General features: G+C 47.1%; 1 protein-coding gene across 2 annotated transcripts in view; it reads left to right on the forward strand.

The window, feature by feature from the left end:
* Nucleotides 1–7,122: 7,122 nt before the first annotated feature.
* The window catches only part of MIER2 (MIER family member 2), a 39,059-nt gene continuing 30,793 nt past the window's right edge, over nt 7,123–15,388 (forward strand). For both annotated transcript variants that reach the window (XM_054981777.1, XM_054981778.1), the window contains exons 1-4: nt 7,123–7,634; nt 10,211–10,298; nt 10,542–10,693; nt 11,596–11,721. In XM_054981777.1, the coding sequence (XP_054837752.1) occupies nt 10,550–10,693; nt 11,596–11,721 (270 nt within the window). In that variant the 5' untranslated portion in view covers nt 7,123–7,634; nt 10,211–10,298; nt 10,542–10,549. The remainder of the gene's footprint in view (nt 7,635–10,210; nt 10,299–10,541; nt 10,694–11,595; nt 11,722–15,388) is intronic.

The raw sequence follows: 15,388 nt of genomic DNA on the forward strand, positions 1-15,388 counted from the left end.
ATAGGGCCGACTTCAATGAATTCAGAGGCTTGATGAGAGCCATTCTGTGGGGGAGCGTGCTGGAAGGGAAAGGAGCGAGTGAAGGGTGGGCTCTTCTCAAACATGAGCTTTCGCAAGCTCAAGCCCTCACTATTCCAGCAAGACAGAAACATGGTAAGGGCTCCAAGAAACTGATGTGTATGAACAGAAAGCTCCAGAATAAGCTAAGGGAGATAAAGGAAATGAAGAGGAGGACAGAACTCTAAAGAGGATTATATGAGGGTTACTAGGTACTGCAGATCAGCAATCAGAGAAGCCAAAGTTCAGTATGAGCTGGCGTCTGGCCACGGGGGCTCGCTACAATAAGAAAAACTTCTACAGCTATGTGAGAAGCAAACGCAAGGTAAAAGAGGCAATTGGACTGCTGTTAGGAGTGGAAGGAGAAACTCTGATGGACAGAGAAAAAGCAAATGACTTTTTTGCCTCTGTTTTCTCCCTGAAGAACTTGAGCCCATCTAGAGATGGTAGTAGACATGACAGGACACCTGGGGGGCTACTTGACATTAACAGAGAGGTTGTGGAGAGGCACCTGGCTGCACTGGATGGATACAAATCCCCTGAGCCGGATGGTGTGCACCCAAGAGTGCTCAAAGAACTTTCTAGCAAACTTGCAGAGCCTCTGTCCATCATCTTCAAGGCCTCCTGGAGGACTGGGGATGTGCCACAAGATTGGAGAAGAGCAAATGTTATCCCAATCTTTAAGAAAGGGAAGAAGGATGACCCGGGAAACTACAGGCTGGTCAGTCTGACTTCTCTTGCTGGGAAGATATTAGAGCAAATTTTAAAGGGATTGATCAGTAAGCATCTGAAGGACTGCTTAGTGATCCGGGGAAGTCAACATGGTTTTTTCCCCAACACATCTTGTCAGACCAACCTGGTTTCCTTCTTTGATCGAGTGACAAGCTTACTGGATCATGGGAACTCTGTCGACATGATTTACCTGGATTTCAGTAAAGCTTCTGATAAGATTCCCCATGACATTCTAATGGGGAAACTGGAAGACAGCGGACTGGACTATAGGACAGTTCGGTGGATAAGGAACTGATTAGAGGACCACACCCAAAGAGTGGTGGTCAATGGCGTTTCATCAGACTGGAGGGAGGTGTCCAGTGGGGTGCCGCAGGGCTCGGTTTTGGGCCCGGTACTTTTCAATATTTTTATCAATGATCGGGATGAAGGGGTAAAAACGGTACTCATTAAATTTGCTGATAATACTAAATTGGAAGGAGTGGCAAACACTCAAGAAGAGTTAAAATTCAACAAGACCTGAATACTCTAGAGAAGTGGGCAGTTGTGAACAGGATGCAATTCAACCTAGATAAGTGCACAGTATTACATCTGGGCCACAAAAATGGGAAGCACAAATACAGGATGGGGGATACACTTCTGGGTAGTAGTGTATGCGAAAGAGATCTTGGAGTAAGAGTGGACTGTAAACTAAGTATGAACAGTCAGTGTGATGCGGTGGCAAAAAAGGCAAACTCAGTCTTGGGTTGTGTCAAAAGGGCCATTGCATTGAAATCGCAGGAGGTTATAGCCCCTCTCTATACTGCCTTGGTCAGGTCGCACCTAGAGTACTGTGTGCAGTTCTGGAGGCCTCACTTCAAAAAGGATATGGACAAAATTGAGAGGGTGCAGAAGAGAGCGACGAGGATGATCAGGGGTCTGGAGACTGAGCCTTACAAGGAAAGGCTGAGGGCCTTGGGAATGTTTAGTTTGGAAGAGATTGAGGGGGGACATGATTGCTCTCTTTAAATATTTGAAAGGCTGTCATTTGGAGGACGGCAAGGAGCTGTTCCAGTTGGCAGCAGAGGATAAGACTTGAAGCAACAGGCTTAAATTACATGCAGAAAGCTACCAGCTGGGTATTAGGAAAAACATTTTCACGGTCAGAGTAGTACAAAGGTGGACTCAGCTGCCTAGGGAGGTGGTGAACTCTCCTTCACTGGCAGTTTTCAAGAAAAAGCTGGATGAATATTTGTCAGAGATGCTTTAGGCTCATCCTGCATTGGGCAGGAGGTTGGACTAGGTCTGTATGGCCCCTTCCAACTCTGTGATTCTGTGATGTATGAACCAGATCTGAATGTCAATGTCCTTGAATTGTGGAACTCAAGGCTGAACGTCATATCCCATAAAGCTGGGATATTGTTTGCTTCTGCCCCTCCATGCTGCTTAAAGAGATGGAGAGCCTCTGAGCATGCTTGTCATTGCCTCAACCAAAAACAACTGGTGTCCTGCATCAGTTAATCTTGAATTAAAGGGCAGCGCACGTATCAGAAGGTATAACTTCTTGCTTTATAAAATGAACAGTGCCTATTGCCATCTTGAGCATCAGCCAATCCTAGATACTTTAGAAGAAGCTGCAAGGAAATTATGGGGCTATTCATTTGACATTTGCACCCTACCTTGCAGAAATCAGCTGATTCAGCAACATACACAGGTTGTTGGGCTGGCAGTATGAAAGAACTCAGTTCCTCCCTTCATCCTATTCTACCTCTTTTACTTTTGCCTTACTCTCTGGATTGCCTCTTCTATCCTGCACCTCTTTCATCCCTTCCTCTCCCCAAGTTCTGCCTCGGTTCTCCCATTCCCACCCATTTCCCTTCAACTCCCTCATCCCTCCCTTTTCACTATTCCCCTCTCATGTCTCTCTCCGCCCTTCGGTTCTGCCCCCAACTCCCTCCTTTTAATTCCTCACATTCCCCCTCCCCAGCCATTTTACTTCACTTCCTGCTCCTTTAACTTTTTAGTTCCCTTCCCTTCCTCTTAACCTGCTTGCCCCTTATGGCCCCAACTTCTTATGCCCACCCTGCCAACCATTTTACCTCAACCTTCCATTCCTGCTTCTACCCCACATGTCCCCCCCCCGTTTCTCCCTTTTCCCTTCTCCTCCCACATCTGACTACCCCCAACTTTAACTTCGCTTCCCTTTCTTGCCCCTACTCGAGAGTTCCCCACAACACTACTTCACTTCTCAGCCCCACTTTTCATCTCAGCTCTCCCCACTGCCCAAACTTTAACTCGCTCCTCTTCCCTTAACCCCTTTACCTTCACACTGCCCTGACTGGCCTCCTAGCCCCTCACATTTCGTCTCCATGGAGGTAAAATGCTCTCTGCCCCCCACATGCCCTCAGCCATATCCCCTCTACCCTCTGCCCCATATCCTCTCAGCCATATTCCCTACTCTCTGCCCCCATATCCCCTCCACATATCCTTTCCACTCTCTGCCCCCATACCCCCTCAGCCATATCCCCCCCACTCTCTGCTGCCCCACATCCCCTCAACTCTGTGCTTCCTGCATTCCCTCAGCCATATTCCCTCCACTCTCCGCACCCATATCCCCCTACTCTTTGCCCCCCATATCCTCAGCCATTTCTCTCCCACTCTCTGCCCCCCATTTCCCCTCAGCTGCCTCCCCTCCCCTCTTCCCCTTTCCCTCTCAAGGTGCCCTCCCCTCAACGCCCCCTTCCCGCCCCTTCCCCTCTCCCCCTGCCCCCCATTGTGCCTCAGTCTCCCCCTCCCCCATTCCCCTCCCCCTCCCGCTCCCGTGCGTAGCAGCCAATCCGCGGGCGGCTTCACATCCGGGGCTCTTCACCCCCCCCCCGCCGTTCGCACTCTCGGCTATGGCGGAGGTGAGTGTGTGTGTGAGGGATCCAAGAGGGGAGGGGGTCGGTCTCTCCCCCCCATAGATTGGGGGTGGGGAGGGACTGTGTTTGATTTGGGGGCGGGTGTCTTGGGAGCCGGGGGGCGAAGCGTGTGGGCGGCTCAGGTGCGGACTTGGGAGGGCAGGTGAGGATGAGTGTGAAGCTGTTGGAGTTGGGGGGTGGGTGGGGGTGCTTGGGGTCCAGCGAGGGCTTCGGGGGGAGGAGGGGGGAAGAGCCGTGGGGACTTTCTTGGGGGCGCACCTGGGACTTCTGGGGGGGGCCCTAGCAGGCGTTCAGGAGGTGCTGCTGTTGAGGGGCATGAAGCAGGTACAGTTGAAGGGTCTGCGAGGAGTTTGGGGAGGAGGAATGAGGGTTTGATATATATGGCGTCTGTGGGCTTGGCGGGGGTCGCTGCTGATGGGCATGAAGCAGCTAGAGGTTGGGGAGCTTGGAGGGTTGGGATGCACCACGTGACGGTTTGGGGGCTTGTCAAGGGGGCATCAGTGACTTGGGGTGCTGCTGCCGATGGGCATGAACTACCTGGAGTTTGGGGAACTTTAAGTCTGCAGAGACTTTTCAAATGGTGGCCATTCATGACTTGAGTTGCTGCTGATGGGCGTGGGGCACCAAGTTTGCAGGTGCATCAAAGATGTAGGGATGCGGGGACAGAGAATGAAGGGTGGCAACTTTTATACGAGGTTGACTGCAGAGCAACTGGAATTTTTAGGGAGAATCAGCAAGGAATCTGCTGGCGAAGATGGTGCTGCTGAGGATTCTGGAGGTATGATTCTAGGAGATAGGTGCGCTAGGTGATGGAAATGAAACAATTGGCATTCTGGAGAGGGTGGAGCTGGGATATTTGGGGGCAGAGAGGTACAGCCAGTACAGCCAGGTCTTTGGATGTATGTGCAGCGGAATAATCTGTAGTTAGGGGTACAATTGGTGGAGGTGAAATAATTGTGACTGGGAGAGTTGCAGGGTTATGGCTGGGACAGGGGTGAAGAAACCAGAGCAGTTTACACTTTGAAAGACTGGGGAAATTGAAGCATTGAGGATGGCATCAAGAATGCAGCCAAGAAAAAATGTCTAGAGAGCACAACTGAGCCTTTGGGGGTGTAGTACAGAAAGGAGTTATGAAATAATTCCTTTAAGGAAAACTGACTGTGGCTTAGCTGGAGTATAATGGACACTTTTGAGAAGGATTGGGGGCACAGAAGTCAATGGAAATGGGAAGTGGTGGAGGCGCACCTGAAGGCTAGAGGGGATCAGACTTTTGAGATCAGATTCTGAAGGGTTGAGTGAACCTCATGTGGGACTCTTGAGGGAGGCTGTGGGGTGTCTGTGTGTATGTAGGATCAGATGAAATGTTTGGGATCTGGATGGGTTTTGGGGTACAGATAGAAGCAATACTGATGGGCCAAACCATGGTTGGGGATATGAGAGATGGGAGGGAGGGCTGCTCAGCATTTGTTAGATAGGGACTTTGCAGGAACAACAGAATTGGTGAGGTTGTGTGTTGCTTGAGTCTTTTAACATTGAAGTTAGTTTCTTTCATTGGATTTTGTGTTTTGTTCCTCTCTTAACTTCTTGTTCTCCCCTGTGAGTTGTTTTGGAGATGGGCCAAATAAATAAACCCATGGCATCTCTTCTAGGCAACAGACCTTGTAAGTATGTCTGAGCAACATTTGTCCACACTGCCCTTTCATTATTAAAGCATGTTTTGTGGGGATCCACTGCAATCAGAAAACATAGCCAGTCCTCTGATCTTGCAAGGTTTGGCAAAGTGGACCAGTGATATCCAGAGAAATTAGGCTTGTAGAGAGTAAGACCCAGTAGATGCTTAGAGGGTTGTTTGGAAGAAATTTGATGTCCACCAGAAAGTGAGTGCTGAGAGTGTGTGACTGGCCCAAGATGTGCAGCAAGCTTCATGGTCAAGTAGGGATTTGAACCACATACTAGTCCAATACTGGTATTCTTGATTGCGGCATCTCACTACTCATAACATGGGTAAATCACCTTACAGCTTCATTCTGTAGTATGCTTTTCAAGAGCTGTCCTTGGCAAAGTGCAAACTGGGGCATGGGTAGTAGTAATCATACCCTGTCTTCCCAGGTAGTGTTCCAACTGAATTTGGTGAATTTAGTAGATTGACCCTTTAGCTACAATCCAACTAAGAGCAAGCTAAAGATCACACATGTATCCTGGAAGGCAAACTCTATTTTATACAATGGCCAGTCTCATCTGGAGGGCAGGGTCCATTCTTGTTGTGTCTGTATTCAGTGTGGGTTTGTTTATCTTCAGCCATTTTGCCACTGCTGCTAGCCACCAGTTCAGGGAAGTGGCTGTTATTTCCAGAATCAGTTCAAGTGGAAAACTGAATTAGGTGTTGTCAACATATTGATAAATCTTCACTCCTTATCTTGGGCCAGTGCTTCCCAACAACATGATGTTAAGCAGTAGTAGAAATAAGATTGAATAATAAATCCTAGAAAGGTAAGAAAAAATACTCCAGTATAAATTCTGGATATTCTCAAAGAGCAAAATGTACACACACACACACACACAATACTAGTTGCTATTCATTCCACTTACTTCTGCCAATTGCTGAAGATAATCCAGTAGGATATTGTGATTAAATGCCACCAAGAGGTCTAAGTGAATTAAAAAGGAAACATACACCCCAATTATCTCCTGACAAAGATTGTCCACTAGAACTGCTAAAACTGTTGTGGAACTGTGGCTGAGCAATAAACCATATTGCAATGAGCCAAAAAGTGGTTGATTCCTCTCAGATTAGTTACACCTTTTCTCTCAAGGATACAATTTAGTTGGCAGTCTTGCACAATCAACAGTTGGCCTAGTTGAACCAAAAACACGTTGATGTGTTCAGGGTCTACACATACTTCTGTGTTTGGCTGATCCCTTTTGGTTTTGAGTAACATAGTTAAGCATACCACTTGGTAATCTAAAAATAATAATGTACAGATTTACATATTAAGGAAAAAGAAGCGCTATTAGACACCATTGGAGCAGAGCCCTCTGCTGATGATGCTTCTGTGGCAGAATCCTGGGAATCTCCACATTTCATTGGAAAGGAGAATTGTTAGTTGTGGATTGAGGCAATCCTTTCTTGGGAAGGAATTTCCTGGAGTGCTGTTTCTGGTAACTGGTTTTGGTGGCTATTTGGTTTGGTGTCACCACAAGATGTCAAAAGAAACCTAGAGTGTGACTAGAGTTTGGAAGGCAATGAAGACCATCAATTGTATCGTCAACACAACAGAATACATTTTATGGAAGGACCGCTCTTAAGGACTTGAAAGTCGCCTGAAATACCACTGTCAATGGAAGTTCTTGTCAGGATCATCTTGGACTTTGATGTTCACCTGAGAGTTATGGAAAGCCATCCGAAGCTCCAGTGTGGAAGAGGAAGAAGTCGCAAAATCAGGTGTTAGCATGGCCTTGTATTCTCAAGGAACATCACAAGACTCCCTGTTGAAGTCTGGGCTGATAGTGCTTCACTATTTGTGATTATTTATGTGATAAAGAGCACCAACCAGATCACACTAACAGAATCAACTGGATTTCTTGGAGCTGCCATTTAAAATGTTTTAAAATTGACTGTATTCCATATTTCATGTCTAATTACTGGGTCTGGGAAAAATATTTTCAGTTCCTTGAAAATATCATCACTGCTGTAATGCAGAAGCATTTAATTTTTGTGTGCCGCTCTGCTTAGAACTGAAAATTGTTTAAGAGTCCTACTAGACATTGCTGTCAACTTTTTAAGTACCCACGTGACCATTTCAGGTCCTGGGATTTTTCCAGCCCTGCATACCAACCACCAATGTTTTCTTTTGATCCCCTTGCGGAAAGACCTGAATTTTCTCTTGGATTGTGTTCTCAGTTCTTAACTTCAGTTCCTGGTATCCATTGGATTCTCTCAGCAAGCAGGTAAGATGGTCTCCAATGAGAATACATCCTTGGTTGCTAATAAGACACTAGGGGTTATTGCATTGCTGCACATGCTTGGCTTTAAGTTGATAGCATCCTCTATGCAAAGTTTTCCTAGTAGGCAATGAACAGATATTCCCATGGTTGCCTCTTAAAACTTGGTACTCCAATACTGTGTTTTTTTAAAGACACAGATTGTATGACCATTTAATTCCTGGTTCTGGTTCTGCTTCCATGGCTACTTCGGTATGAACAGCTTTGCTTCTGTAGCACCTGTGAAGATGGAAGTGTATTCTTTGGTTGTTGGGCAACTCTTTCCTCCAAGTTTCCTTACAATTGGCTAAGCCTAAAGGTTGTGAAAAGATGGTGAAGAACAGTATGATGTCTGTGGGGGTGGGGTGGGGAACAAGACAACTAAATGATAGGGAGGATATCGGGGGGGGGCAGTGGAGACAACATTATGCTTCCTCCTTCTCAGCACCCCCCCCCCCCCGCCAGGGTCAAGCCTGGCAGCCACCAGGCCCAGTGGGTTGTCTGAGGCAGCTTATAAAGAGCTGCAGACCAGCCAGCTGTTCAGTGGCAGCTGGCCCTTTAACAGTCAGGCAGCCCCTAACAGCTAGCCCTTTGACAGGCAGCTGTCTGGCAGTCAGCTTTTGGGGTGCTCCACCATGGGGCAGGGAAGGGGGGGTAACAGGCAGAAATTGCTCAGAAGGCACTATTGGTCCTTCACAGGCTGGGACATGCCCCCATAAGGCTTCTGGGTAGAGGGATGCCACTGTGCATGCCCCAGGTCTGGCTGGAGCCTTCAAAAGGCTTGAGGAGGAGGCCAAAGAGGACAGACCAGCTGTGGCCCCCAGTCTCAGAAAGGGTAGAGCTAGGGGAGAGGAGGTGGATTCGGGTGGTACCCAACCTCCACCCCTCTCTGTCTGAGGCCAAGGGAAGGCACTTAAGCCAGATTGGCCTTGGAGCATAGCAGCTGGGGCTGGCATTCCTACAGAGAGCAAAAGAAAGGTGACATGGGTTCAGGTAAAGAGAAGAGTGATGTGCAATGGAAAAGAGCCATTGCTCAGTGGTGGGAGCATTTCCCGCTGAGGGATCTCAGGTAGCAGAGGTGGGAAAGAAGGAATATGGGAGGCTGTGTAAAATTCTCTGGTGGGAGTCTGGAGAAATGGACACTGAGAAAATGCCCCAAACTTGCTGTTGCTCAGCCTGTTGCCTGTTGCTCAGCCAGCACCTGGAAATAGTCCATGTGAGTCTGACTGTTATTTAATAATGCAACCTGATTTTACCTCAAAAATATAATACCTACTTTTCTGAACATGTACAAAGAACTAAATAAAAGTGTTGGGAAGAAAGAAAAAGAGAAAGGAAGGATGAACGTGTAACAAAGAAAGGAAAAATGATCGCTAGGAAGTTCTGGGCCAGAAACATTGGGGAAAGTAACATTTGGCTTGACAGGTGTTTTACATTTGAAGAAATGCCACTCACTATTAAAAACTGGTGCACACTTTGTCAGAAGAAAAACAGACATAGCCTCAGACAGAGACAGATTTCTAAGTGGGGGGTAATTGACAATGATGAAAGGTAAGAAAAATTGTACTTTCAGAGAAAGGCAAGAGTGTGAAAATTGCACTTGGAAACTTTTTTTGGTACCTATGGGAAGAAAATAAGGCCCTGGCCAATAGAAAGACATAACGCATCTAAGTTTGGCAGATCAGCAGTTATGACACCAGCAAATGAACTATAATAATTAAAATAATGGGGGAGAAAGGTCTGGATGTGAATATAGGCATAGAAATCATGGGGACGGGGGAACCTGTTGATACCAATACAAACCTTTCAAAAAGAAAAAAAATGACTTTTAGACTCTTTTTAGACACTTGATATATTCAGTGAAAGAAGGTGCAAAATTCGCTAGTTCCCCCTCTCCCCGCCCCATAGACCTCTACTTGTCTTATTTTATCTGTATATTACGGGCCACTGATGGAACTGCTGACTTCTGATTTCTCTGGCATGATGTCAACCACTTTGGGAAAGATGAAGGATCACCAGGTGTGATGGGGTGGAGCACAGGACTTGGGGTCACACATGGGCAAGGAGTTCTGGTAAGGTGCACATGGGCTTGATCTGAATTTGCAGAGGCTTCAGCAATCCACCCCACCCCCAGCACAGTTTCTCCAACTTGAAATAGCCTCTGGGAGTTGATGTTTGCTCCACTAGGAATTCTGGCTACATGTAAGCTTCCCCAGTGGGGCAAAGAGCAACTGCACGGGGCTGTTTCAGGACAGGAAAACAGCATGGGGAGGCAGGCTGAAGCCCTCTGCCCATGAGTGCTGTGGCCTGGATTTGAATTGGTCCATGAGCACCTGGGGAAGAAGCCTGTAACTCCAAAGTCCTCTTGGAGGCAACAAGGGTTTTGTAACATGTGAATTGGCTCTTTGGGGCATAGCCAGTTCTGGCAGGAGGGGCTATGTAATGTGCCTGGTCAAAGGGAGAGGGTTAAACGATTTATGCCACAGAAGTGGAGGTGTGTTCAGTTGAATGTGTGTCTAAATAGCATCTTTTCTCTTTTGAAGGCCTCAGTTGGGAGGCAGAGTCCAAGGGTAGTGTCATACCCTGCACGTAATTTATGCCCTGGGAGACCCAGCCTTCATACCACTGCAGGTACAAAATTCTCACATCTGTTTACAGTCTGTTCTCCTCCCAGTGGCAAACTCTTCCACCTTTCCTCTTCCCCACTTCCCTTCCTCCACCTCTGCATCTGACGTATTCTGGAGGTATAAATGCTAAGCACAGGCCTGTGTACCAAGCAGCCAGCCAAAAGCTCTTCCCCGGAAGCTTTGCTACTATGAATGAAGCCTTTTTTGGGCGGAACCAGGCTAACAGTATACTTTCTAATCCATGCAGTGGTGTCCATGGGCTCAGCTGACCACCGGTTCAACCTGGCTGAGATCCTATCCCAGAACTACGGAGTGCGGGAAGAGAGAGAAGAGGAAGAGCACACGAACGGGAAAGGAAAGCCATTAGAAGAGCTAGAGAAGAACTTCAATGCCTCACAGGTAATATAAACTTAGAGCTTTGTGTTGTTTCCCTTCTGTGTGTAGCAAGTATTGTGTTTGGTATGGAACTGCTGAAATTGCCAGCTTGATGGTTGAAAAGTTCCTAGTCCTTATGGCAGCCATGCTCAGACTAAGGCCTGGGACATACTAGTGTGTTGCATGAGGGCAGTCTGAGGCTCTGAGGAATAAATAGAGACTCCTTATGAGCATAACATATTCTCTCACAGAAAAGCCTGTGTGTTGCATGTTGCATCTCTGCATAAGCTACTTTTCTGGACCTAGGATATTTTCAATCGGCCTTCTCAGGGAGATAGGTAATTCTGATGGGTATTTGCATCCGGTTGTGTGGATCATGCAACCATTCCCAGTGCAGAGGCACACATGACAGAATTACTCTGCCTCCAAGGAGGCTGGATATTATGTCCCTGCATGAGTTCCTACTGTGGATTTCCCTCCTTTAACCAAGGAGGCATGCCCAGAACTTTTATTCACAGTAAGAAAATATTTGGTTTCCTCTGAGGGTAGGTAATTCTTGCATGTTCTTAAAAGTAAACTATTGGAGGGGGTGTGCCTCCAGTTTTAATTCAAGAAGAATATATCTCCATTCTCAGAAGTGGGGGAGCAGCAGCTTAGGATTTCTTTGGAGATGTGTGTGCAGAAGAACTGCACTGGTAGATCAGATCAAGGGTCTGTCTAGTCCCGCTTTCTGTTTCCAGCACTGGTCTGCCAGAAGCTTCAGACCATGAGCTGATACGTCCCCAAAGTCACTTACGCGGCCCTGCCTTTTTAGACTGGCTAAGCTGTCCAGGCTGCCTCCTGTGACACCTGCATATGTGCCCTGGCTGCTGTGGTTCTTTGGGTGCACTACATAGCTGATGGAGCTTGATGATCTTCTTGTTTAGAACAGTGACATGCCATTTGAGGAACTGCTTGCCCTCTATGGCTATGAGGCCCCCGACCCGATCTCAGAGCAGGACAGCGAGAGCAACGATGTCACACCCAACCTTCCAGACATGACCTTGGATAAGGTAAGGGTGGGCTGTGGCTTCTAAGGCAGGCTGCCAGCTTTTTCTGATTCTGGCTGTCATATTTGTGTCTGTTTTACAAGATTGTGAATCCTGTGGAGCAGAGGCTCTGAAACTGTGTTGTGGTCTAGAAGAGAGTCACAGTCTCTCACTGGCAGGAAGAGGAGCAGGGTAAGCTGAGAGAGGAGGCTCCAGGAGAGTCAGTGGCAAATTTGGATTTGCCCCTCTCTATTAGGTGCCAGATGACTACGTAATGAAGCCTGGTGCTGCGTATTGATATGTAGTTATAAATACTAAACTTGGAAAATAAAATATAACAGTGCAAACTGATGTGAGATTCCTGCATTTTACGCTGCGAAGGGAGAAAGTAATGCGGAATTACTTTGCAAGCCGGTCCCCCTGAGTAGAGTATATTTAGAATGATTCAGTGAGCTTGAGAACCACTGTTGCGGGGAGTTCTATTCCATTATGGACTCAATACAGAAAAGGTTGGGGGAGGCAATGGCAAACTACCCTATAAAAAAGTCGATGTCCCCCCGTGGGTCAGTAATGACTTGGTGCTCGCACAGGGGTCTACCTTTACCTTTTACAGAAAGGGTCCTGGAATTGATTAGCTATCCAGAATCCATCTTCTGCAAAACTCAGAGAATATCTGCAGGGGAAAACTTTGAGAACTGTGCTTCACTGAAGGGTGGGAAAGGATTCGGGATCTCTAAAAGAATTTTTCAGCACCCCTTTGGAAGCGGCGGTTCCCAGGGTTCTTTAGGGGGAAAGCCATGATTGCTAAACTGGCTTAAAACCAATATAATAAATTTGTGGACACTGATATATTCTCAGTGGTATACTGGATAATGGCAGGGTGAGCCAAGAATTCCCTCTGTAGGCCAGAGTTCTCTGGAATCAATAAGAAAGCTTAACAGTTCTCTTGCAAGTCCGTCAACACAGACCACAAAGAGAATGTAAACCCATGTGACATGATGCTCGTGCATCAGAGGTTGGAAGCGTTTGTCATGCTGGTACAGAACAGCAAGGCGAGGCGCACAGTCTGTGATCCAGCCAACAACGGTCAACTTCTCCTGTTCTTTGGCTTTCTAACAGCTTAAAAATGCATTGTCGTGAAAGTAAATAAATCGATTAAGCATTGCGAGGAGGGCCATGTGTTCAATAATAGTGCAAAACAAAGAGCTATTGCCACCCAGGAACAAGTCAGAGATAGCTGATATAATCCCCACAAGCCCATGCTAAAGCTAGTGCTGCACATTCCCACTTGGGTTGTGGGGAGCATAATACAATTCTGTACTACCCAAGCCATAAAACCTCCTTGCATGTCGAAGAGCATGCTGGAAAAGACAGTTTAAGGATAAACTACAGAAGGGGCGCCACGTAGTAAGCTACTCAGTGACAGGTAAAGACCTACAGCGGCGAGGTCTAAAAGACCAGCAAGTTCTGGTCAAGAGCATTGGAGGATGGTATCTGGGTCTCCCATGTGGGATTGGAGAAGTTAATTAGTACACATTTTTGGAACTGAATATTGTTTGCCATCCTCCAACGCTCTTGAGAAAGCCTCCCCGAAACAGGAGTCCAGCTAGCGCTCTGTTGAGCGTTTTTGGGCAGCTGTGAGTTTTTCCTGCACGTCCTGCATCTCCTCTGCTGTCTCCCCCGCACGGGAGCTGGCTTCCCTGCCTACTCACGCTGCTGGGAATTCCTGCAGAACAAAAAGAAGAGAGAATGTTCTCCGTTGGGAATTGAAGGAAGGACTTTTTGGAGACTTGGGACTAGCAGGCGGGTCTCCTCCGTTCAATCTGTTCATGCTCATCATGAGGAATTGTCGAGTTCTGGTTCATGCTATTTATGTGGTTTGTCAATTAGACTGTATATTGCAGAGCACCCAGCACTTTGCATAAAGAAAGTATTTTTAATAGTTGTAAATGAGCATTTTATTCTTAGAATCATAGAATTATAGAGTTGGAAGGGGCCATACAGACTGTCTAGTCCAACCCCCTGCCCAGTGCAGGATCAGCCTAAAGCATCTCTGACAAGTATTCATCCAGCCTCTTCTTGAAAACTGCCAGTGAGGGGGAGCTCACCACCTCCCTAGGCAGCTGAGTCCACCTTTGAACTATGACTGTGAAAAAGGTTTTCCTAATATCCAGCCAGTACCTTTCTGCATGTAATTTAAGCCCATTGCTTCGGGTCCTACCCTCTGCTGCCAACTGGAACAGCTCCTTGCCCTCCTCCAAATGACAGCCTTTCAAATATTTAAAGAGAGCATTCATGTCCCCCCTCAATCTCCTCTTCTCCAAACTAAACATTCCCAAGGCCCTCAGCCTTTCCTCATAGGGCTCAGTCTCCAGACCCCTGATCATTCTTGTCGCTCTCCTCTGCACCCTCTCGATCTTGTCCACATCCTTTTTGAAGTCAGGCCTCCAGAACTGCACACAATACTCCAGGTGTGGCCTGACCAAGGCAGTAGAGAGAGGGGCTATGACCTCCTGCGATTTCGACGCTATGGCCCCTTTGATACAACCCAGGATTGAATTAGCCTTTTTTGCCACCGCATCACACTGACTGCTCATATTTAGTTTACAGTCCACTCTTACCCCAAGATCTCTTTCACATATACTACTGCCCAGAAGTGTATCCCCCATCCAGTCTTTGTGCTTCCCATTTTTGTGGCCCAGATGTAATACTGTGCACTTGTCTTTGTTGAATTGCATCCTATTCACAGCTGCCCACTTCTCCAGAGTATTCAGGTCTTGTTGAATTTTAATTCTATCTTCTTGGGTGTTTGCTACTCCTCCCAATTTGGTATCATCAGCAAATTTAATGAGCAGCCCTTCCACTCCTTCATCCAGATCATTGATAAAAATATTGAAAAGTACAGGGCCCAAAACTGAGCCCTGCGGCACCCCACTGGACACCTCCCTCCAATATGATGAAATGCTGTTGACCACCACTCTTTGGGTGCGAGCCTCTAACCAGTTCCCTATCCCCCAATAGTCCAGTCCACAGTCTTCCAGTTTGCCCATCAGAATGTCATGGGGGGCCTTATCAAAAGCTTTACTGAAATCCAGAGAAATCACATCAACAGAGTTCCCCCGATCCAGTAAGCTGGTCACTCGATCAAAGAAGGAAAATAGGTTGGTTTGGCAAGATCTGTTAGGAACAAAACCATGCTGACTTCCCCGGATCACTGAGCGGTCCTTCAGATGCTTACAGATTGATCCCTTTAAAATCTGTTCTAATATCTTCCCAGCAACAGAAGTCAGACTGACCAGCCTGTAGTTTCCCAGGTCATCCTTCTTCCCTTTCTTAAAGATTGGGGTAACATTCGCTCTTCTCCAATCTTGTGGCACATCCCCAGTCCTCCAGGAGGCCTTGAAGATGATGGTCAGGAGTTCTGCAAGTTCTCTAGAAAGTTCTTTCAGCACTCTTGGGTGCACCCCATCTGGCCCAGGGGATTTGTATTCATCCAGTGCAGCCAGATGCCTCTCCACAACCTCTCTGTCAATGTCAATTATCCACTCAGGTGTCCTGCCACATTTTCTACTATCTCTAGATGTGCCTGAGTTCTTCAGGGAGAAAACAAAGGCAAAAAAGGCATTAAGCCTGTCTGCTTTTTCTCTGTCCTGCATCAGAGTTTCTCCATCTACTCCCAACAGTGGTCCAA

Source organism: Eublepharis macularius, chromosome 5 (genome assembly GCF_028583425.1).
Source record: "Eublepharis macularius isolate TG4126 chromosome 5, MPM_Emac_v1.0, whole genome shotgun sequence".
Classification (NCBI taxonomy): domain Eukaryota; kingdom Metazoa; phylum Chordata; class Lepidosauria; order Squamata; family Eublepharidae; genus Eublepharis; species Eublepharis macularius.